The 25,119-nt window shown below is 34.2% G+C and overlaps 1 protein-coding gene across 1 annotated transcript; it reads right to left on the bottom strand.

Annotated features, from left to right (window-relative positions):
- LOC110018028 lies at positions 1–23,526 on the bottom strand. The gene is given in 10 exon segments (XM_020715242.1): positions 1–327; positions 4,280–4,379; positions 5,375–5,413; positions 6,508–6,564; positions 10,935–10,949; positions 10,951–11,008; positions 11,292–11,412; positions 11,903–12,032; positions 12,393–12,521; positions 23,064–23,526. Coding segments are annotated over 10 exon segments (1,032 nt in total). The 5' UTR covers positions 23,310–23,526; the 3' UTR covers positions 1–190.
- Positions 23,527–25,119: the final 1,593 nt, after the last annotated feature.

The raw sequence follows: 25,119 nt of genomic DNA, 5'->3' as shown, positions 1-25,119 counted from the left end.
TCACATCAATGTGCTTCATAAATAACTATATGTGATGAGTAAATGCACAAAGAATAGGATTTCAGATAACAGTAACTTATCAGGGAATCTGTAGACCTTGAAAAGTACCTGAATGGCCTATAAATACACAAGATTTGCATCTCAATCATTGGAATAAGAAGTATTTTTATCAATTTGTTATTTTTCTATATTAATCAGATTTGGAGATAGTGTCTGGAAGTTTGAGAGTAGGAGGTCTATCAGCACCTTTGCTGGAGTACTCTCTCCATCTCCTTGCTGCTGCTGCTGCTGTTGCTGCTTTATTAGACCTCTCCTTCACTTCTTCCTCTGCGAATAATAATAAGATAGTTTTTCAATAATGTGTTTGGTTTTTCATTTTGCAAACCACACAACTCTTATTTATTTGCATATCTAACACCTCAACTTTGATATTTACATTTACAACAATTTGGTGTTATAAACTCATGCATGACAAAGTGTATTTTGCTTCTATAAAGTTAGCAAGGGGGGTATTTTTGATGTGATGTTTAAGATATTTGAGTGTTATGCATGTCAATAAAAATATTTAGGTGTTAAATATGCAAATATAAAAGAACTGTGTGGTATGTATGTAAATGCCCCTTTTATTTTTGGGGTCTCTTCAGCACCACGGCAAAAGTTCTAATTCGACTTGAGACACGCAGCAAAGATGATTTGCAGTGAAGATGCTACATGAAAACTTAGTATAGTGTGCATTTTAGGTAAAGCAAAATGCCTTTGAGATAAAAATGATAGAAATCTTTCACGCTACACCCATAATGCATGCAACCAAACAACTCCTACGAGGCCATTTGGGATCACTTTTGATTTTTATTTTATTTTAGTTCAAATAAAATATGTTTGAAATATTATAAAATCTTTAGTTATTTTTAAAAACACTCAAAGCAAATTTTAAATGTTCTAAGTGATTTTAAAAACAAGCTCATTTATTTTTGAAAATAAAAATATATACAACTACACTAAATAAATATATATTTTTTTTAAATAAAAGCTTGAAAAATAAAACTAAAAATCTAAATAAGAGATAAAAATGATCACAAACAAGCCCTAACTAAAATCATTGTTGATTAAATTTTTGTTTATGTTAATTTAAATAGTATCACTTGAATGCCCAAAGTCTAATATATGTCTTTCATAATGATTTTGGATCAGACACAATGATGAAGCTGATTGGGGGCAAAAAATATTTTATTGCAAAAACATCAAACATTCAAAACTTTAAAGATAAGCATCTACAATTTGAGAGGTAGGCAATCTCTTCCAATTCCTATAATTCGAGAGGTATGAAATCTCTCCAAAACACTAACCTAAGACTCCAAATAACATCTCGAGCATACTAAACCCTAAACCTATTAGTATCACTTTATACTAAACAATAATAAATAAAAAAAGCCGATTATCCCTAGGCTCATAAAAGACTACATTGTTCCTTAAGCACTGACGTAACAATACTGCCCTAAAAAAAAACCCACCTTGTTATCAAGATGAAAAAAATGAAGGTGGTCCTCCACAACATCATTTGTTTATTAATCATCTGTGTCCTCATCGCATACTGTGAGAATTTGTAATATTCAATTTTTGCAACGGTGTCTTTGGGTAAACTTTTCATCACACCAAAAACATAAACCCTTAGCACGCTTCTCCTGAATTTGTCTTTATAAGATGTTTGACTGTTGTCGCCCATGATTCTTGTCCTGTCAACCCTCCCACTGGACTTCCACTATTTGAGCTTCTAGTATCCTCATGGTTGTTGCAATTCGGCATGACACTCTTATTAGCCCGTTCCATTGCATTATGATCTTCAACAAACTACGATAATCCCACAAATTCTCCTAAATTTTACGGTCTCAACGGACGAAATGTTACACATATGTTAGGCTTTCGACCCTTCATGAAGTTCCCCTCCAATATTGCTTCAAAAAATCTTCTCTACAGCCACGACAATAGCTTGAATCTCTCTTATACTCCATAATAGTCCCTTCCCGAGTATATGCAAGGAATTGCCCGTGTAGGTCTCCTTCCTGAATAACTTGAAAAAATTATAAAAAACAATCCTTAAACTCCTCTCATGAGCAGATCCAGTATCCAGCCTCCCTCCACTGAAACCATATTGGGGTTTTCCCTTCCAAATATAACCCTGACGTTTTGAGCTTCTCCTTCCCATTTAACCCATACACAACAAAATACTCTTCCGCCCGACACACCCACCAATGCTTGTACTCCACCTCGAAGATTGACATCTACCTCCATAATTCTGTCGCTATATTTATTCCACCTATGAAGCAGGGTTCTATTCTGAGACCCATATTGAATTCTCTCTTTTTATAAGTCCAGCTTGCCCCTTAGTTAGCTTGTCTGTCCTCATAGGCACTTGAACCAACCTTTGCCTAAAGGGCTGCAACAACAAAAGATGCATGTGCAGTTGGAAGCAGACCATGATTCCCTATTATGGGTCAAAATAAATTAAATAGATCTTCTCTTGCCCTGAATCGCCCGCCGTCCCATTTTGTTCGATGTCTCTCATTCCAGCCGTCTGGATGTCGTGCTATTCCTTGTAAGTGCTGATGTTCAAGTCTGCTTCCCATTCCTTTGCCCGATCCCGCAGCTCCAGATCCACCTGAGGCAACAACGTTGCCCTAATGTCGCCTGAACTTTTATGATTGCAGTTGGTCGCGTCCTTTCTAAACAATGTTGCTCGATCCCATTGCAAGTGGAAGAGAGTTTGTGTGGGACTATGTATTTATCATTTCATTTCTTCTAGGGTCGTTAACCTCCCTTCCATGGCCGAGAAATGCTCCTCCATACCAAAGCTGATTTAACTGACTAATTTCTCCAATTTTTCTCAACTCATCTATTTTCTTAACAATCATTACTCCGCATACGATTTCAAAACACCTTTAGGCCGAAATTAAGAGGTTCGGAATTTCCGAATGTGGTTTCATGTGCGCTGAACTCTAGAAGCCGCTATCCTGAAATTCCCCCACACGTCCAGTGCAGACTATTGGAAGTCGCGCGGAACTTCGGAAGCCGCAGAGGCTTTGTTTCAAGTTTTATCGTGATAGACACCAGCAGGATGCTTCCTAGCTAGCTCCAATCATGGCAGGATTACGATGTCGGAGCAGGAGGAGAATATTTGATCATCTGTACGCCGCGTTCTCTCTACGTCGCAATGTCCCTGTTGCTTCGCAACCAGCTCTAATCGTGTACGAATCAAAACTTACCTTTTTCTTCGCCCCTTTCCTCTTATATCACATGAACATTTTTTTTTCTTTTTCTTTCTTCGCCCCTTTCCTCTTTATATCGCGCGGAACTTCGGTATTTACCGTTTTCCCAAAATAAAACAAAATTCAAATATTATTTTAATTATGTTTGTTGGTCAACATTCATAATTTATTTATAATAATAAATTAATAACAAAAGTAATAATAATAGTAATGAACTTCTATTAGATTATATATCTAAGTAATGGTAAAACTTAACTGCATAATTAATTTTATTTTTTAATTGGTCTAGGATCGATAATCGAACTGTCGAATTCGTAGAAGTATCGTGTTTGGCTTCTCGAGGTAAGTATATATTTTTTTATTATGAGATAAACGTATCATTCCTACTTATGGGCGTTATCATTACTGATTGTATTATATTCATAGCTAATTGAGATGTTGTGATTCGTACCCCCTTTAAATTTTGTTTATATATTTGCAATAGTTCTATTTTTGCTCATATCGAACTTAATGAGAAATTAATTTTGTTTTATTATTGTTTAATTTAGTGTTTAATTGTTCACATTGCATCATTTTAACATCTATTATTTCTTTTATAGTTGGATGTAGTAAATCTCATTATTTCGATTTAATAATTGTTTCTAAATACTGATGGACATTTTATAGTTATATTCTCGTGTTTGGATTTGATGCATGAAATATAACTGATATTACACTATTATTATTTCAGTTTAAACACTTTTGTTTGACTAGCCAGAACAACGGGTCCTCAGAAAAATCAATGGATTTTTATGGGATTTATGTCAACCTTTCTTTGTTTAGGTGTTCTGAAACCGAGTATATTTCAGTGGATATATTCACAGGCAATGAAGAAGCATGCAGCACAAATAAGTTTGGATTTGGGAGAATTTTAAAGGCAAACTAAAATGAACAGCTTGTTAAAAAATCATGATTGAATTCAATTTTTTGCGGTTTATTTTTTAGATCTTATTGTATGAAGGACCAGAGGCTAATACCTGTGCTGTCATAACGTCTCAGATTTCCCCAAAGATTGCTCCAAGACCCGGTTCTATCATAAAAATCCTTCTGCTTCATCATCCTCAGCTTAGCCTTTCTCTGAATCCATAAAAAAGCTTATGCAATTATGTTACAAACTAGGAAAAATGATGTTTTAATGTATATATTTCCCCACTATGCTCATAAATAAAGTTACTAAAAAGCCTATTGAAGCTTCCAAAGCCATAGAAATAAAGCAAATGAGAAATAAAATAAACATTATTTTAATGGAAAGTATGATATAAGAAAGGTATCAACAAACTAAAAAAAAACAGTAAAGTTTAATAAAAATAAGAATTTTAAAATGGAGGTTTGAAAAAATTATAAAATGAAAACAAACAAAAAGGATTAGGAGATGATTTTCTTAAAGAGAAGGGGCGAGAGTAAAACCAACTGGAAAAAGCATAAGCAAAAAAAATGATGCATTGATAAGATATTAAATAAAATTAATGTGGAAAAATAATAAATGCAAAGATTGTTACAGATATAAAAAAATTATAATGATTTTTAACAAAATAAAATTGACACTTTATGTAGCATTCGGGAGGAGAAAATAAATAATGAGTAATCGATCCCAATAATAAAGCTAATGATTATACATGGTAGCATCTAATTTGCCCCAGTAATTTAGTTCCATTAAGACAAGCATTTTAGATTAAAATAAAGGAAGATTTACATACATACCACGCAATTCTTATGTATCTACATATTTAACACCAAAACTTCAATTTTACATATATGCCACCTAACCAACGCATAAAAAGGTGTATTTCAATTTTTAAAAGTTAGAACAGTGGTATTTTTTATGTGATATGAATGATTTGTGTGGTATAAATGTAAAAATTAAAGTTTAGGCATTTGATCTATAGATCCATACGAATTGGGTTGTATGCATGTAAATGCCCCCATAATTAAAAGGTAAAATTAACACTTTTTACCGATTTTGGTACTTCCATTCCAAGGCGTTTTACATCAACTCAATGCTCACTAAAGGACTAGTCCAATAAGAAGTTTTAGAAAAAACAGAAAATTGAGATGAAAATTAAAGATCATACCAGGACTTTTGCCTGGCGCTTTTCCCACCTTTTGCATGCCTGGAATATATATATACAATGATATGTTGTTCGTTGAGAAGAGGCTCAATGAATTATTAGAGAGAAGGAGCAGAGACCCCAACAAAATTTTAAATCTAACCAACAGTAAAAAAGCATAATGAAATTCATTGCATGGATGAAAAGTCTCCACAAAATTGTTCTCAATTTAAGAAAAGTATAATTCTACATTAAAATTCTTTAAAAGCTTCTGAATTTTTTGTCTAATGCTTTATAGATTAATAAAATTTGCTCCATAATAGTTCCCGAATCATCTTTTTAGTACCCTCAATATCTTTTTTAAGCTGATAGGAGTCTACAAACCCATGTCTCCACAAAAGTGTTCTCATTTTTAGAAGAGTATAATTCAACATTATAATTCTTTGAAATTTTCTGAAATTTCGTCAGCTACTTTATAGATTAATAAAAATTAGCTCCATACGAGTTCCCAAATCATTTTGTTTTAGCGTCGTCAATAATTTTTGAGTTGTTAGGTGTCAACAACCCTTGGATTGTCTTGATCCATGAGTAAAAAAAAGGATTGAAGTTTGTAAGTAGCGTTTGTTTGGTTTGATAATTATCAGTGTTTAGTTCATTCATCAAGTAAACAAGCTATGCTTCAGTAACATTTTATTAATTTTACTGAAAAAGTAAAAGACAAAACAAAAGCCAATTTGATTGTGTTCTGGTCAACAAAATCTCTATCTCCCTCTCTCATATATATAAATGAAAAAAATTATAGATGCAAATGATTGTCAAAAACTTGAATTATTCATGTCCGGCTCAAAAATAAATGAGCTGCACAAAAAGAATTTTGTCGACAAATCAACGAACATGAGCTCATTCTTATTCAGCTTGATGGTTAATGAACCAAACCGAACAAGATTCCAATCCAGTCATGCTCAACTCATTTGCACCCCTATTTATGACGAGAAATTTACGGCATTTATAATTTTATATGCCTTCCTCAAAACTTGCATAAGTTACGACTTATTAGAAGGATATGAACAAAACTATAAAATAGTTTTTTACAATAAAATGAAAAATTAATGCACAATAAAATGGTTAAAATATGCTTGAATTTAATGCAAGCATACCATTGCAAAAACATCAGTGGATGCACCACCACCCATTCCAGCAAGCATCAGACCAACCTGTGAAGATGGCATCAATGAAAATTTGAATTTTAAAAAACTTCCATGGTAGTTAAATTTTTTTTTGGTTGAGAAATCAATTATGGACAAATTCAATGAAACAGATATCGATGTGTGTGCGCGTGCGTGCATGCGTGTGCGCGTGTCTGTGTTCTTTTTTTTTGTCTCATGTTCAAAAATTCTTATTTTAGAGCATGTTTGATAAAAAGAGTCAATATTAAAATATACAAAATTTAATCATAAATAATTTTTACTTTACAAATTAAATAAATGATCTCATTTGTTGACCCAAAAGGCTCCAACATCAAATAGTCAAGTCAAAATACAGGCTCAAATACACAAGCCTAAAGTTAAGCTAACAGTCAAGCTCAACGGTCAAAAGGGTGCATGGCTCACATAAGCCTGTATGGAAGATGCAAGATTGGCTGTAATTCAAATTAAAAAACCCAACTTCCTCTCCTAAGATGGAAGGGGGTTTACCATACCAAAAGGAGGATCATTCAAAGATTTTATCAAAATCAAGGACAACTATCAAAATAAGAGATTTGTCTTATCTAATAATCCATTTTTGGCATTCTCATCATTATCTATTCTTATGATGCTTATCTAAAAATTTAAGAAGTCTATCAATACTTTATACCTAGGATTATTCATTCAATTCAATTATACATAAGTAATGTATTACATCAAATCTATCATATACTCCCTCAATCTCTATCTCTTTCGACCTCACTGTCTCTCTCAAACACAAATCTTAAACCAAGCGCACTAAAGAAAGTTCTCCCCCCCACCTGTTTAAAATTGAGTCATCATCATTCTCTCTAATATATATTGTTGAAAATGGGTTTTGGGATGAAAAGAGAGTTGATTTCATTATTCACAAGTACAATGCATATATAAGGGAACCAATTCCTTCTTATTTACAAACTCATCAAATATATCTAATTCTGATTTAGGGAAATTATTAAATGAAAATAAAACAACATAGAATAGAAAGAAATGTTAGTAGGAATATAAAAATCTTATGTGTTAAAGAAAATAAATGAGTTGGAGAAAATGCTCAAGAGATTTATAACTTAGGTTTTAAACATTGATATTCAGGTAAGAGCCGTGCTAGAAATGGTGTAGGTGTAATTATAGATAAGAGTTTAAAAGATATTGTTATAAAATTTAATATATTTGAGAAAGAATTATAGCCCTGAAAAATATTTTTAATATTAAGATTTTTAATGTTATGAGTGTTTATGCTTCTTAAGTAGATTTAGATATAGGTTCAAAAGAAAATTTTGGAATAACCTAGAATAATTAATACAAATGATACCTCCTGAAAAAAGAATTTTTATTAGAGAAAATTTAAATGGACAATTTAGTAGAGTGGTTAAGATTTTAGAAATATTCATGGTGGCTATGATTTTGGAGTGATTAATAAAAAAGGTACAATCATAATAAATTTTGTTATTGTTAATATTTTATGTAAGAAAAAAGATGAGCATATTATTACTTATAAGAATGAATCTAATAAACACAACCTGAAAATTTTCTAAAGAGAAAAAAGGATGGTCGAGAAAGTAAAAATTGTAAGGTCTATCCAGATGAAAATTTAAGTGCTCACGTCGATTATTAGCAATGTATTTTAAAATGAGAAGTTGGAAGAAAAAATACAATGAAACATTATCATTGAATTAGATGGGACACAAAAAATACACAAATAAATTTAATTTTATGAGTAAACTTTAAGATTTCAAGATTTGAGATAGTGAATAAGTTAATTCTATGTGGAAAAAAATAACAAGTAATATTAAATAAGTGACAAAAGATGTACTTGGAAAATCAAAAGATAAAATTTTTATAAATAAAAATAATTAGTGGTGGAATAATAGTGTGCAATAAAATATAAAATATAGAAAATTTTGTTATTAAATTGATTTAAATATAAAAACTTAAAGAACTAGAAAAAAATATAAGCTGACTTATAGAGAGACTAAAAGAACAATTTGTGACGCTAAGATTCTTCTTTTAGTAATCTTTATTATACATTAGATATTAAAAAGTGTGAAAAATATATGTAGAAATTAACCAAACAAAGAAAAAATAAAAGTAAAGATTTAATTCAAGTAAAGTGCATTAAATACGAAAATCAAAAAATATTTTTCTTAAATGAAGATATTCAACATAGGTGGGTGAAATATTTTGATAAACTTTTAAAAAAAAAATTGTAAAAAAATGATCAATCTTAATGGTCATAATATCATTAATAAAAATAATAATAATATTTTTTTTACTGTTGCATTAGTAAAAAAAGAAAGTTGAGGAGGCTTTAAAGAAAATAAAACAAGAAAAAACAGTAGGACTTGAGGATATCCCGATTTAAGTGCATAAATATTTAAAAGATTTAGGAGTTTCTTGGCTTACTAAACTTTTTAATATTATTTTAAAACTAAGAAAACGTTTGAGGAATGGGAAAAGAGTAATTTGGTCCCCATTTTTAAGAATAAAGGGGATGCACAAGAATGTGCAATTATAGAGAAACTAAGTTAATAAATCATACATTAAAATTAAGGGAGAGATTAATTAAACATAAGTTAAGACGTGATACAAAGACTTCTCATAATCACTTTGAATTATGGCAGACAAGTCTACCAAGGAAATTATATATTTATTGAGAATTTTGATGGAGAAGTACAGAGAGAGTAAGGAGAATCTACATATGAATTTTATTAATTTAGAAAAACACTTACAATAAGGTTCCAAGAGAAGTTATTTTATGAGTTCTAGAAAAGAAAGGTGTTGATATGACTTGAAGTCATTAAAGATACTTATACTAGAGTTGTTAATTGTATTCGAATAGGAGGATTGACCAAGTATTTTTCTATTTTAGTTTGATTACATCAGGGGTCGGCTTTAAGCCCATATCTTTTTATTGTAGTTACGGATGCTCTTACTAGACATTTATAGGAGGATGTACCTTGATGTATGTTTTTAGCTGATGATATCCTTCTTGTGAATAAGAATAAAGAAAGAGTTCAAGAAAAATTTGAATTATGAAAGTCTACATTGGAGTCTAAAGGCCTTTCTTTAAATAGATCTATAACTGAATATATGAAATGTAATTTTAGTAGTAGTAGATCTAGTGACAGAGTTGTAACTATGGGTGATCAAATCATTAAGAGTTGTGAACATTTTAGTTATATTGAGTCTATTGTTCAAAGTGATGGTGATATAGATTGGAATGTTATTAATAGAATTCATGTTGGTTGGTTAAAGTGGAGGAATGCATCGTGTCTATTGTGTGATAGAAAACTATCACTTTAACTTAAAAGGAAATTTTTATAAGATGGTGGTGAGATCTGCAATGCTTTTTAGCAGAAAATGTTGGCCTTTAAAAGAGAAGCATAGAACTAGGTTAAGTATTGCTGAGATGAGAATGCTTAGGCGATGAGTGGCTTGACACTTAGAGACAAAATTTGAAGTGAATGTAGCAAACAAAGGGTTGGTGTAGCTCTAGCGGCAGATAATATTAGAGAGAGTTGTCTTAGATAGTTTGGTCACATTAAACGTCGACCATCTGGAGATCTGGTTAGGAGAATAGATGTTTTAGATTCGACTCATGTTAATAAGGGTAAAGTTAGACCTAACAAAACTTGGGCATATTGTATAAAAAATGAGTTTAAGTTATCAGAATTAAATGAAAATATGACACTCAATTGGACACAATGGAAAAAATCATGTAGCCGGCCACACTTAGTGGGATAAAGGCTTGTTGTTGTTGTAGAATAAAAAGGAATAGATTAATAAATAGTTTCCTAAGTTAGCCCCAATCAAATCTTCCCTATTTTGAAATCTAGTGGCAGATCCACCTGATGCAGAAAGAGAGAAAACTGGATATTCTCAGATTTCTACACTCTCCCTCAAGTTGGGTTATAGGTATTGTGGAAACCAAGCTTGGTATATTGAACTGTGCAAAGATGCTTAAAGGAAGGGCTTTGGTGAAGACATCAACAACTTGTTAGTGTGTCGGGATACCGCTGAGCTGTATAATTCCCCAATTAACATCTTCAGAGATGAGGTGTCTATCAACTTCAATATATTTGGTCTTGTCATGATGCACATAATTCTTTGCATTACCAATAGCTGCTTGATTGTCACAAAATATTCGTATAAACTTATGGGAGGTACATCCCAATTCCCTTAATAATTTTAGAATCCAAATTTCTTCACGGATTCTGAAGGCGATGGTTCTATACTCTGATTTTACACGACTAATTAGGAGACTTGTCAAAATGCTAGCAGATAAAAAATATTACTATTTATATGAAAAGTTCAATTTATGACTTCATATATTTTTAAAGCATGCAGGATTGAAGATTAACTTTACATTCACTCTTTTTCATCTTCGAGCAGCGATAATTGTGCTGCAGAAGTCCAATGGATGCAATCAACTGGGCTGAAAACATACCAAATATATTGATTGAAATAAGCAAAAATAACGAACCATAAACCAATATAAACATAAAGCACCAGTGTCATTTATGTGAATATGAAAGTTGAGGTGTGAAATATGTAAATAAATAAGAACTGTGTGCTGTGTATGTAAATTTCACACACACGTGCGAATCCAAAATATTATCCTATCTTAAGCAAAAACAGTACCTCATAACAGGACAAAATCTTATGCAAATGAAATAGAGTATTGGTTCAGGTCTATGCTTTATTGGTTAAAGGCTCACCAGCTATCAATCGCTTCTTGAACCAAGGCAGGATTCCCGGATTGACAACAAGCCCTTGCTCTTCCAAAATCTTCTTCAATTCGAAATACATTTGATGCTACATTGGCACAATTTTTACATCCTGTACGCTCAAGAAAAAAAAACAAAATTGGAGAAGAATTCATATTAGATCTTGAGAATTCTTAAATGCCAGGTTATCAATCATGTAAGAATAAAAAATGTTAAGCGCTAATCCATGAAGGGCCGGACAACATTTTTATGGTTAGTCCGCTTCGATCTAATTAACAAACTGTCAATTTTAATCAATAAAGGTTTTCTAATATAACTATAAAGCAAGATTTACAAACATACCACCCAACTCCTATGTAATTGCATATCTAACACCTTAACTTCACTTTTTACATATATGCCACCTTATGTAAGAAAAAGTGTATTTCACATTTTAAAAGTTAAAATAGAGATATTTTTTATGTAATATACTAATATGAAAGATTTGTGGTATTAATTTAAAAATTGTAAGTTTAGGTGTTAGATATGTAAATAAGTAGGAATTGGGTGGTATGTATGTAAATGGCCCAACTATTAGAAATAATTTTTTGAAGCATACATACCTATGCAACTAAACTCATCAACAAATACGTGATCCTTGGGAGCAGTGTCATCCAAGAAAGGGTTGATTGCACTCAATGCATACCCATGTATTTCATCATATATCATTCGCTGCAAAGGATCGCTAAGAACCTGCTCTTCATAAAGTTTTCAGATTTAATTTAAGTTGCAGGTCAGCTTACCCGATAAAAACCTTGAACCTGGTTTTGATAAAGGAAGATATACATACATACCACTCAATTCTTATTTATTGGCATATCTAATACATCAATTTTTACATACATAAAACCATACCTGTGCTGGAAAAGGTGTATTTCACTTTTTTAAAAGTTAAAAGGGTAGTAATGTTGTTGTGGTAAGAAAGATTTAGGTGGCATAAATGTAAAAAATTAAAGTTTAGAAATTAGATATGTTAAAATGTAGGAATTGGGTGGGTATGTATGTAAATGCCACTCTGATAAATTCATCTTGAACTCATGCCAGAATGCTCACCTCATAAACTTCATTAATGAACATGCAGAAGTTTGTAACCTCTGGATCATTTCCACTTAAGTCTGGATGACAAGCCTTCATGCAATTATAATATGCTTGCTTTATCTGTTGTGGACTGGCATCTGGAAGCTGGAATTGACAATTTTATGGATAAAATTAGAGCTAATATATAATAGGGAATTTTACAGACACAACACACAATTTTTATGTATTTTCATATCTAACACTCGAAGTTTGATATTTACATTTATAACACCTTAGTGTGATAAACCTATGCATGAAAAAGGGTATTTCACTTTTAAAAAGATTGTGATGGTATTTTTTTTTTTTTTTGGATGTTATGGATGTTAAAGATTTGAGTGGGTATGCATGTAGTGAGCTATTCTTGCGACTAGTTTGTCTTGCAGAGAGAAAGATGCATACGCTGCTGCAAATATGAAATGCAGTAAAACAGAAAAAAATTTAAAAAAAGGGAAAGCAAAATGTTTTCAGTGGCGAGCATGCACGGCATTTCATATCCTCTAGTTTCAGAAGTTCTTTTTTTACAAAACTACTTCATAATCTTCAACCAAAAAGAAAAAAAAAACAAGAATGATCCATATCAAAGAAGGAATTCTTGCTCATATGGAAGCAATCAAAAATCCATTTTAGTGAACACAAATCCCTCCTTTAATCTCATCAGCTAAGGTTTACAGACAATATTAGTTATTTAATTTTTACTAAATATATTATCATTTTACTTTGAACTGCACAATTAATATCAATAGCATGAAGATTACAACATGGCAATCGGAAGTACATGATTAAATGGAAGCACAAAAATTTCTCAACTGGCGCATCTCTTTTGCAGAGATTAAATAAAAAATTTCCCTGCTTTGCTTTGTAGTATGGTTTTTTTCTTGTTTTTGTTGTTTTTAAGTGAGATCCACCTGTATTTAGCTTCCTTTCCCATCATAATTGATCCAGAAAATGAATCTTGGGCGTATGAACGAATAAAAACAAAGAAATGTTTTTTTTCATCTATGTTTTGTGGTATCAACGTCAGCCCTCAATTTTCCTTAGGGTTAAAACAATCATAATTGCTGGAACAAGAAGAGATCTCTTAGATGTCCCTTATGGTTCCTAGATGTCTCTTATGATTCATCAACATCACTTCCTACAAATTATCTAGAATACCCTCAATTGGGAGGGAGTGATCTCAATAGGTATCGTTTTCTTCAAACTATCCAAAAAAAATATAAATTGGGAGGTAGTGACTCAATTCGTTCAGCTGGTGATCTAAGCCAAAGAACAAATCAACTAAAATACTAGGGCTACAAAACAATAAAATTGTGAGGAAAATGGCTACACGACTTTGGAGGCTGAAAATTCCATGGTGATCGCTCCGTTGATAAATTAAATAGAGCCAAAATTGGCCAGACATGCCTCTTCTATATAACTAAAACATTTAAGATATGTTGCACGAAATATATTATGATCTCAAAAATAAAGCATTGTGGTTTGAAATTTGATAGGCTATTAAGAATATATACCAAGCGATTTTGGTCATAAAATACTTTAATGCTTAAAGGTTTAAAAAAGACTGATATGTTCCATGGACTCAAGAGGAGTTGCCAAAAATAGTTTGAAATATACTTGCTTGTATAGAAAAGAACATGTCTTCCAATTCTAATAGGAGGCTTTTTTAGTGGGAATGAAATATCATGGCCCGACCTGTTGTGGTGTATATATATAAAATAGAACGACCGACGACGAAGCGAAAAAAAGAACGAGAAAATTCACACCAGAAAACACAGCAGAACTTCAGAGATTTACGTGGTTCGGCAATTTTTTCCTACGTCCACGAATATGCAGAGAATTTTATTACTTGAGGAATTACACCAGTTGATTTTCTCAACAATTACAAAAAACACTTATTTCAACTTCAAAGAATTACAAAGTTGATGCCTTTCTTCATCGTTGCTTCTTCCTCTACGTTGTCAGCTTCCTCCGCCGCTGACTTTTTCCTCGAAACTGAATCCTGTTGCTCGAGCAAAAGAAGAAAATTGTCGAAAGAAAAAGAGGGAGAAGACCTCTCGGTTTTGCGAGCCAGGAAGAAGAAGAGAGCGGGATTACTTCAATTTGCGAATTAGGGGAAGCTTCCTACTGTATCGTGAAAAACAGGAGGCGGGGCTTTCTTATTTCACGAAATAGGAGAGACATGGAGGGCGAAGCTTCGCTTTGCTTCGTGGGAAGCAGGCGGACTGGAATTTTTTTTCTTTCATGGACCTGTCTCCAAATCAACAAATTTTCTACTTGGAGACTGGTACATTGGTTGTATCTTCTTCTTCCTCAAACTGATATCATCCACTTCTGCAACTCAAAGTCACTGTCTTCAAAGCTAGAAGACCAACTAACGTTGTACACAACTTCAGTTTCTCAAGAGTAACACCCTTTATCAGCATATCAGCAGGGTTTTGGCTTCCACAAATTTTCTCAAGCAACAAATGTCTGTCATCCAACAATGATCGTATGAAGTGATACCTGATCTGAATGTGTTTGGTCATGGACTGAAATGCTGAATTTATGACAAGGAATATGCGCTTTGACTGTCATTGTAGATAATGTCCTTCTGATTCTTCTTGCCCAATTCTTCCAAGAAACACTGTAGTCATATCATCTCCTTTACAGCCTCTGACACTGCTATATACTCAGCTTTTATAGTAGACAACAAAACTGTTTTATGCAGATTAGAGCTCCATGACACTACTGTGCCACCAAGAGTATAAATATAACCCGTAGTATTTCTTCTAGTATCAATGTCTCCGGCTAGATCAACACCAATATAGCCTTGTACATCTGAACTATTTGCTGAGAAACACAAGCAAGTTTCTGAAGATTCTCTTAGATACCTCAATATCTACTTCACAACTTCCCACTATTCCTTTCCATAATTACTCATGTATCTGCTAACAACTATCACTGCATGGGCAATATTTGGTCTGATGCAAACCATAACATACATAAATGAATCAATAGCTCAAATATAAGGAATCTTACTCATGTGATATCGTTCCTCCTCTGACTTAGGTGACTGATTCTTGTTGAGTCTGAAGTGACTGCCCAACTGATTTGGTTTATCCATATTGAACTTGCTAAGTACCTTTTTCACATACTCAGCCCGAGAGAGTCTCAACATGCCTCTATCTTTGACAATTCTCATGTCAAGGATTTGCTTCGCAGCTCCCAAATTCTTCATTACAAAGTAATTTGACATCTGCTCCTTTAGATTTTTGATCTCATCAATACCAGCCCCTGCAATAAGCATATCATTCACATACAACAGTATGATGATATAAGAATTGTCAAAGTACGTAACATAACAACGATAATCTGCCTGACATCTACTGTACCCTGCACTGTGCATGAAATTATCAAATTTCATGTATCACTCTAAGAGCTTGCTTCAAGTCATACAAGTTTTTCTTCAATCTGCAAACTGAATCTCCATTTCCCTATAACACGAACCCTTCAGGTTGGTGCATGTAGATGTCTTCTCCAAGATCCCCATGAAGAAAGTCTGTCTTCACAACTAACTGCTCAAGGAAGAGATCTTCAGTAGTCACCATAGACAGTACCACTCTGATGGTTGTGAGCTTCACCACAGGAGATAAAATCTTGAAATAATCAATATTATGCTTCTGCTGAAAGTCTTTTACAACAAGTCTAGTCGTGTACCACTTATTGTCATCATGCTTAATATTTACTTGGTACACCGACTTATTGTGTAATGTCTTCTTCCCAAGTGGAAGTTCTGTCAACTCCCAAGTCTGATTTTCTAGCAGAGAATTCATTTCCTCCTTCATGACAAGCTCCAACTTGCTCGAATTTTCATCTTGCAAGGTTTCTTCATAACTCTGAGGTTCTTCACCATCAGTCAACACAATGTAGTTCAAAGTTAAAGAATAATGCTGTGGAGAACGTGTAGTCCTTTCTAACCTACGAACTGCAATTGTAGGGGCGAACTACTCTGAAACTGACTGCGGAATAATAGGAATGGGTGCCCCGGACCCACTCTCTTCATCACCTGCACCTCTGTCTTGCACTGTGACCTCTGGTAAATTATCAAACCTTACCAATTCAAATTTTGCAGTGTTGTTTCAGAAACTGTACTGAACTTGTCCTTGTATATAAACTTTTCATTGAAAATCATATTTCTACTCCTTATGATCTTCCGATACTGATCATCCCAGAAACAATATACAAATGTCTTCTCTACAGCCAATAAAATAACACTTCTTTCACTTATGAAAAACAGGATTAATGAGAACATATGAAAAACAACCTAAAGTTTTAAGATGAGAAAATTTAACATATTTCCCACTCCAGACCTCCTCAGACAATTCACAATGTAATGAAATAGATAACCCCCTGTTGATCAAATAAACTGCAGTGCTAAACGCTTCTGCCCAAAAGGTAGGTAGTAGTCTGGCGAGCAATCTCATGCTTCTAGCCCACTCATTAATGGTCATGGACATGCGTTATGCAACACCATTTTGCTGTGTTGTCCCTGAAATTCTCCTCCATTCTGATTCTCTAAGCTGCATAATACTCCTTGAACTCGCCATCAATGTACTCACCACCGTTATCAGACCTTAGACATTTCAGCTTATGTCTCTGTCTCAACCATGACCTTTCAAGTCTTGAACACAATAAATACATCTGATTTATGCTTCAAGAAATAGACCAATACCTTTCTGTTACGATCATCAATGAATGTAACGTAGTAATGAGAGCCTCCGAGAGATGTCATTGCAGAAGGTTCCCACACACCTGTGTGTACAAAATCAGTTTTCCTGCCTCTGGGGTCTTGCCACTTTTCAAGAAACTGATCTTCCTCTATTTCCCCATAATGCAACTCTCACACATGTTGAGATCAACTGACTTCGGATTTGCTAGTTTACCTCTGGATTGAAGTTTTTTCATGCCCTTCTGACTCATATGGCCAAGTCTGCAATGTCACAACTCTGTTGTGCTCTCTGCAACAGTAGTATCAACATTGTTAACTAAACCAATAGTCATATATATCGTACAGGTTCTCTTACCCCGAACCAGTATCAAAACTCATCTAGCTACCTTCCAAGTGTTATCTGAGAACACTACTGAATGTTCACACTTATTAAGCTGCCCAACATAAATGAGGTTCTTCTTCAGTTCAAGGATGTGTCTGACCTTTTGCGAAGTCCACTTATTCTTATTTGGAAGTGCAATGTCAATGTTTCCAATTTCTACCACATTCAAAGTTTCTCCATATGTCATATATACTTTCCTAAAGTCACCTGTAACATAATTTTGCATCAATTTCTACTGGAAAGTTGTATGGAAAGAAACTTCTGAATTCACTATTATGTCATCAATAGAAATATGAACTGTTAGCAGTAGTACATCTTGTGTTTCTTCAGTTGCCACATTTGTGCTATCATTCTCCGTCTTCTTCGAACTTCTGTCGTTCCTTTTTATGTGGTCAGTTTTGCTAGTATTATAGCAAGTTACTTGTTTACCAGACAATGACTTGCTCTTGCTTATGTGCTTTGATTTTGATCTTTCATTGATTGAGTTCATGTCATGCGATATCTCTTTGAAATCAACATTTAATGCTAAACTCAAACCAGAGATCTCGTCAGAATCTTTCCTGCGCATCTCTTCAGCCAAAATCAAATCACGAATATTATCATATTTCAGTTTAGATTTACATACAGAATTAATAACAATCGTCATCATTGTTTACCAACTATTTGACAATGAAACCAACAAAAACAGTGCATGTATCTCATTATCAAATTCAATTTTCACAAACGATAATTTATTTTTGATAGCATTAAAATCATTCAGGTGTTGTACAACAGACGTACCTTCAGTCATCTTCAAATTGAATGATTTTTCCATCAGATATATTTTATTATTCGTCGATGCTTTTTCATACATACCTGACATAACTGTCATGAGATCTGTAGTTATCCTTTCCTTGACGACGTTGTGTGCAACGGACCTCGATAGGGTCAATCGAATAACCCACAGTATTTGTTGATCCAACAAATTCTATTATTTCATCTATTTTTTTCGGTCTTTTCTCTAATAATGGAAGATCAAGTTTCTTCCCGTAGACGTAGTATATCTGCATCATCTAGTAACCAAAATTCATGTCATCAAATTTTCGATTCCTAAAACCTTCACTTCATTTGCAAACATCATCATTCTTTAGATCTGAACCATGACTCTGATATCAGTTGTTATGGTATATATATATATATATATAAATCAACGAAAAATAGAACGAGAATATTTACACCAGAAAACACAGCGGAACACATAGAGATTTACGTGATTCGATAATTTTTGCCCACGTCTATGAAGTTGCAAAGGATTTTATTACTTGAGAAATTACACCAGTCGATCGTCTCGACAATTACAAGAAACACTTATCTCAATTTCAAGGAATTACAAAGTTGATGTCTTTCTTCACCGCTGCTTCTTCCTCTATGTTGTCAGCTTCCTCCGCCGCTAGCTTCTTCCTCGACACCAACTGAAAGAAAAAGAGGGAGAAGACCTCTCGGTTTCGTGAGCCAAGCAGAAGAAGAGAGCAAGATTACTTCAATTTGCGAATTAGAGGAGGCTTCCTACTGTATCGCGAAAAACAGGAGGTAGGGCTTTCTTATTTCGCGAAATAAGAGAGGCAAGGAGGGCGAAGCTTCGCTTTGTGGGAAGCAGGCGGACTAGAAATTTTTTTTTTGTGGACATTTCTCCACACAACCCAGGGCTTGGAATTAAACCAGGCGAGAACAAATGCTCGAAAGGTGAAAATTAATTTTTCTTATAGCTAACAATTTATAATCGAAATGAAATGAAAGAATCACTAAAGAAAATAAAGTAAATTAATACAATTAAATTTTTACCTTAGCTCGGGTCATTCACGTCTTCTATATGCATTTCCACATTTTATTGCTCATCTTTTAATGAAATGATTAAACATGTAATGTTAATTTAAAACAATACTGAGTTAAAAATATTGGTGAGTATATTTACTTCTAAACCACAATAACGTAACGAAAATAAAGCAATATGCATGTCAGTTAATTTTGCAATTTTTTTTAATAAATTAATATAACAATATTTGATAATTTAAGAATATGAGCGATCAAAATATTTCATAACATTTAATATGTTTTATTATATCAATAACATGTCGATATAATTTTATATATGTACAATCGTCGCAAAATGACTATCTAAAATTGTGTCAATTACGATATTTCAATATCAATATATTTTCTCATTTACGTGCATGAGTACCTTAGTGTTCCTTCGCTAATAGCATAAATGGGTGAACTTCATCACAGTCAAATATGCACATGCACTTAATCTATGCAGTTCATATCATTCATATGTTTATTTCATTTAATTCAATCTATTTTTTATACATCTATATGATGTATAATCGTAGTATTTCTAAAATATATATTCATCACAATGATATGACAACATCTAAAAGAGCATTTAAATAAAAGTACAATAGTGCTATCAAGTTTTAGTGGCAAATAATGGACACGGTTGAGAAAAAATTGAAGAGAATATAATTTAAAAGTTTAAATACTAGCCTTATTACAAAAAGTGCAAATAGAAAGCTTCATTTTTAACGTTGTGATTGATTCTTAAAATTGTGAATTCCTATAGGTGAACCCAAATCAAAGTATAGGATACATTTAATTATTGAATTATATCATATCATTAAACTTCTTATTTGATTTATATATATATTGCTTTACTAGGGTTTCGCCAGATGGAGAAACCCTGGTTTGATTCGGCCTTCAATCCACCTCTCGTGATGAACGACAAAGTTCTCGTATTTGACGACGACTACGAAGACTTTGTGCTCGTCAATCTCCTTTGTGATCGTCCTCTTCTCTTTCGCGCCCAATGACGAAGGGCCTCAGCTTCTTCCTACTGCGATGTCACCTCTGCCTCGTCTTGCTGCAGTTTCTTCTTCCCGCTGCGGTGTCGCCTCAGCTGCGGTTTGTCTGTCGAGCCGCTACTTCGCCTCTGTGCACTCGGTCTTCTGCGCAGCTTTGCCCAAACCTCTTCGACTTGTCTTTTTTACCCTCTGCCGGACTTGCAAGGCTTCTCTTGCTGTGATGGAGCTTCCTTCTTCTTCGATTGAACCTGACAAAACCTCATTTGCCCATGTGGTGGGTAATCCTCAATGAGAGACGGCAGTTGTCTTCCCCTCAAGTTATAAGGAGAATTGTGACGTTACAGGTGACTGTCCCTTTATTAAGAATGCAAGCAGGAAAAGTAGGAACGCAACACTCTTTATCTTTGAGTCAGAAATTTCAACCCTGACTGACAAATTCAAATATGCTCTTATTAAAAAATTTTAGAGGGGACACCCACCTATGGAAGTTATCAGGAAAAGTTTTGATGACTTCAAATTAACAGGAAAGTAGAAAATGAGGCTCATGGATGGAAGACATGTTTTGATTCAGTTAACCATGCCCGAAGACTACACTCAGATTTTTTCTATAAAATATCTTAACATTGTTGGCAAACCACTGAAACTACTCAAGTGGTCTCCTGATTTTGACCCCAATCATGAACCTTCTACTGTATCGGTATGGTTTAATCTACCTGGTATCGGTATGGTTTAGTCTATGGTTTAATCTACCTGGTCTCAAACTGCACTTTTTTCATCATCAGGTTATTTACTCTATTGGTGTCATACTTAGGGTTCCTATGAAACTTTATCTAACCACTTTCAACCTTATCAGGTCTTCTGTGGTCAGAATACTTGTGGAAAGAGATATTACTTTGTCTGATGTTGTTGAAGTCTGGTTCGGCATAAACCATAATGAATATTGGAAACAAATCGTCATAGAGCATGGACCTTCTTATTGTTCTCATTGTAAATGTTTGGCATAATCTTGATAAATGTCATAAGTTTCATCCTAATTTAAAATCTAAACATCAACTGAATAAGGATGAATCTAAAGATATATTTGTTCCACCTGGAGAGAAAACTACAACAGGACAGGATTTTGTGTCTGATTTTATTGCCCCTCTGGACCCTCCCCCTAAAAATATTGTTTCTGCGATCGATGAGAAGTTGTATGGCCCTACTGAGCAACCTACAATTTCAAAATCTATTGAAAAAAATAATGAACTCCTACCTACACGGACTGATAATCAGGAGAACCTTGCAGCTCCCCATCTTCATAAAGTATCAGACGTAGAGGCAACAACTCCTACCTCACATACACTTGTGGGCACAACTGTTGGCAATCTTTCTAATGCAGCACTACCACCTCATCCGAATGAGAAACAATCTTCGGATGAGAAATGTCAGGTCTACACTTCCACAAGGAAGAAGAATGGAGATCTACTTGAGCTAAGAAATCTAATGGATGATACTTTGGTTTCTTCAGACAATGGTACACACTTCACCAATGTGTTAGTTGGTTCCTTTCCGAGAACTAGAGACAGAGACAGAACTAAAGTGAGTCGACCTGGTTGATCTTATATATATCATCTACTTTTGGGTTGATCTTATATATATCACCAGCAATACCCATGTCATAAACCTTGCTTGTGTTGCAGCCATCACTTGCAAGACGTACACTACAAACATTTTTAGCATTGTAACCATCTTATGTAAGGCTTGTGTTATAAACCTTGCTTATGCCGCAATAATCACCAAACAAAACCTCCATCGCTGCCTTCACTTGTGTTGCTGTCATTTCTCCTACACCACAACTTTCATATTGTTGTCGCCTCCTTTAGAACTTGCAAAGACCAGCATTGTAGCCATGTCCAATAAGATCTACATTATATCCATCTCCCATATAGATTATTTCACACTTGTCTCCATGAGATTTGCACCGTAGCTACTGGGGTATGGCAACAACAATACTACACTAACGCCTGACACATAGCCAGTTGGTAAGGAGCTTTGCCTCTATCCATGAGACTTTGTGTTCAAGTGTCTATATTGCGATGCATGCGTGAGTCTGGCTTCATAAAGCCAAATTCAAAAATAAATAAAATAAAAAACAGCAACAACAACAACAATCCTAAACAAAACTGCCGATAACAATCCCCAACATCCCATCCTCCATCCTCTTGTGATTCCTTCTTCAATATATAGGGAATGGTGAAAAGTTATAACTCATTTAGTATTACTGGAAGTTCCCATAGATTTTTCTTCTCGGATTGGGCACACTAAAATCTTGTCTCTCATTCTATGACATTTAGGATTAATCGCCTTTATGTGCAAAATCGATAATCTATAACGCAATTGATAGCGTCATATCAATATTCACTATACCAGCTCGTTTTTCAGCGTGCAGTATATGTTCACCAGAAATAAAACATGGAACAAAAAAAGGTTCCCTGAAGAACTGTGTATGTATGCAGATGCACCATGCCTTAGGTGATTCTGTAATAAGTAATTATATGGGGCTATTCAATTTGCAAAAGCCAGAGCTTAAAACATATTTACAATTATACAGCAATTGAGGAGCAAATAAGCAGGAAAGTAAGTAGATTCTTTCTCCTCAATCCTTATTTCAAAGTCTGACACAGATAGCTAAATAAAATAAACGATTCATCAGAAATAAGCATAACTAGATCTTCCAAACCTACCAACCCCAGAACCTCATAATAGCCATCAGCAAAATCTTCCTTAAAGAACGAATCTTCGGCCATGGCTACAACCACGTCAGCCCTTCGTCTTTGTCCCCTGCAGAATGAGCGGCGACGATTGATGCCAGACCGCCGGTGATTCACAGCTCCCCGCAAGCCATCTCCGGAACAGCGCAAGGACGACGACGACGAGTTCCGAAAGTTGGAAAAGACTTCCGCCGATACGGAAGAGAGCAGCTGCGCCATCGCCGACTTGAAATAATCTCTTCTGACTGTAGCTGCGGCTTCCTTCTACCTGTTTCTTGCTTGTTTTCTCTCGACTTTCCGACTCGCTCGCGCGAGCGAGATCAGGAGAATAGCGTAACGATCGCCTCTGATTGAAAATTAAAGAAAATCGTTCAACAAATTGTGTCTGAATGCAAGTGGCTGCCATTGATTGGAGACGGCGATGAGATGCCATGCGTGGGACAGCTAGGGGTGTAAACGAACCGAACACGAACGAACAAAACTTGTGTGTTCGTGTTCGGTTTGTTTAAAATTTAGTTGGTTTGAAATAAGCTCGTGTTCGTTTCTTAACGAACGAGCCGAACACGAACCGAACACGAGATGTTCGCGAACGACGAGCCAGTTTGACATCCCTAATATTAATATAAAAAATAATATTATATATTAATTATATAACTTATATTATATAAATATACAATATCTATATTAGTATATTACTACTATAGTATATTAATATATTAATATTATTATTTTATTATATATTATAATTTATAAAATTTAATGTTTTAAAATATAATAAATTTTTTATATATAATTATTTTATATTATTTTATATTTCAAACAATAACGATTCGAACACGAACGAACGCATCACTGTTCGTGTTTGGTTCGTCTAACTAACCGAACGAAAAAAATTTGTTCGCGTTTGTCTCGTTTACTTATCGAACGAATCGAACACGAACTCATTGACGAACCGAACACGAACTGTTCGCGAACAACGAGCTTTTTTGACAGCCCTAGGGACAGCGGAGAATTGGAGAATGCAGTGGATGCACGTTTCTAGAAGAAAATTCCCGTTCACTCATGTTTTGTTAAAATTTAAGTGAGATATTAAGCTTGCATTTTATTGGGTAATGAAATAGAATTTTGATTGGGAGAACAAAAAATAAAAATTCAGTGCTTATTGAAAAAAAAGCTCCCGCTACAAAAATTTCTAAGAAACAATTCCCCAAATAAATATGTTGCAGCCAACAGAAAGTGTCTCAAACGGAAGAAAAATTATTCCATACGGATCGGGCACCGCACGCAGCTTGCGGTGTCCGATCCGGATCGTAGATCACCTGATCTACTTTATGGTCCCGATGTATTTTGGTGGGCCCCATCATTTTTTTTAAACGGAAATAATCATGACCGCAGATCACCGTGATCTACGATCAGGATCAGACACCGCATGCAGAGATGCATGTGGTGTCCGCACGCATTAATTCCTCCAAACGAAACCTAAAACAACTTACTAGTTTACCAAAGGTTCGTCATAGAAGAATGCAATTTTTTATTAAAGTGACTGCAAAGTTATTTCAGTGAATCCAATTTATAAAGTTACTATGAGTATTATGAAGGTTCGTTCTTTTAATTTTTATATTATTTTTTATAGCTATCACATATTAGCATATCTAATTCACAAAAAAAATATCATAAATTTTCTAAAAACTATCAAGAAATATACGTAATATTTGTGAAAATAATGACACGACAATCATTTTTTCGAAGGAGCAAATATTCATCCTGACTCCGAACGTAATTTGCGTCCAGAGTCTAATCGTAGGGCGCCACGTGTCAAGTGGGCCCACCACAATATAGTGAGATTGTTCAGTGTTAAAATTTGTGGGGCTCACTTGCCACGTGACGCTCTATCATTAGACTTCGGATGTATTCAGAGTCCTGACCTAATAATTTTTCTTTTTGAAGGGGGATAAATTGTCCCATATACTCAACGTGGGAGGGGATAAGATAATAAATAGCAAAGTGATATTTCATGAGTTGCAAAACT

Source organism: Phalaenopsis equestris, unplaced genomic scaffold (assembly GCF_001263595.1).
Source record: "Phalaenopsis equestris unplaced genomic scaffold, ASM126359v1 Scaffold000002, whole genome shotgun sequence".
Classification (NCBI taxonomy): Eukaryota; Viridiplantae; Streptophyta; class Magnoliopsida; order Asparagales; family Orchidaceae; genus Phalaenopsis; species Phalaenopsis equestris.
Note: the sequence above shows the minus strand (reverse complement) of the source record. Positions and strands in the feature narration are given on the sequence as shown.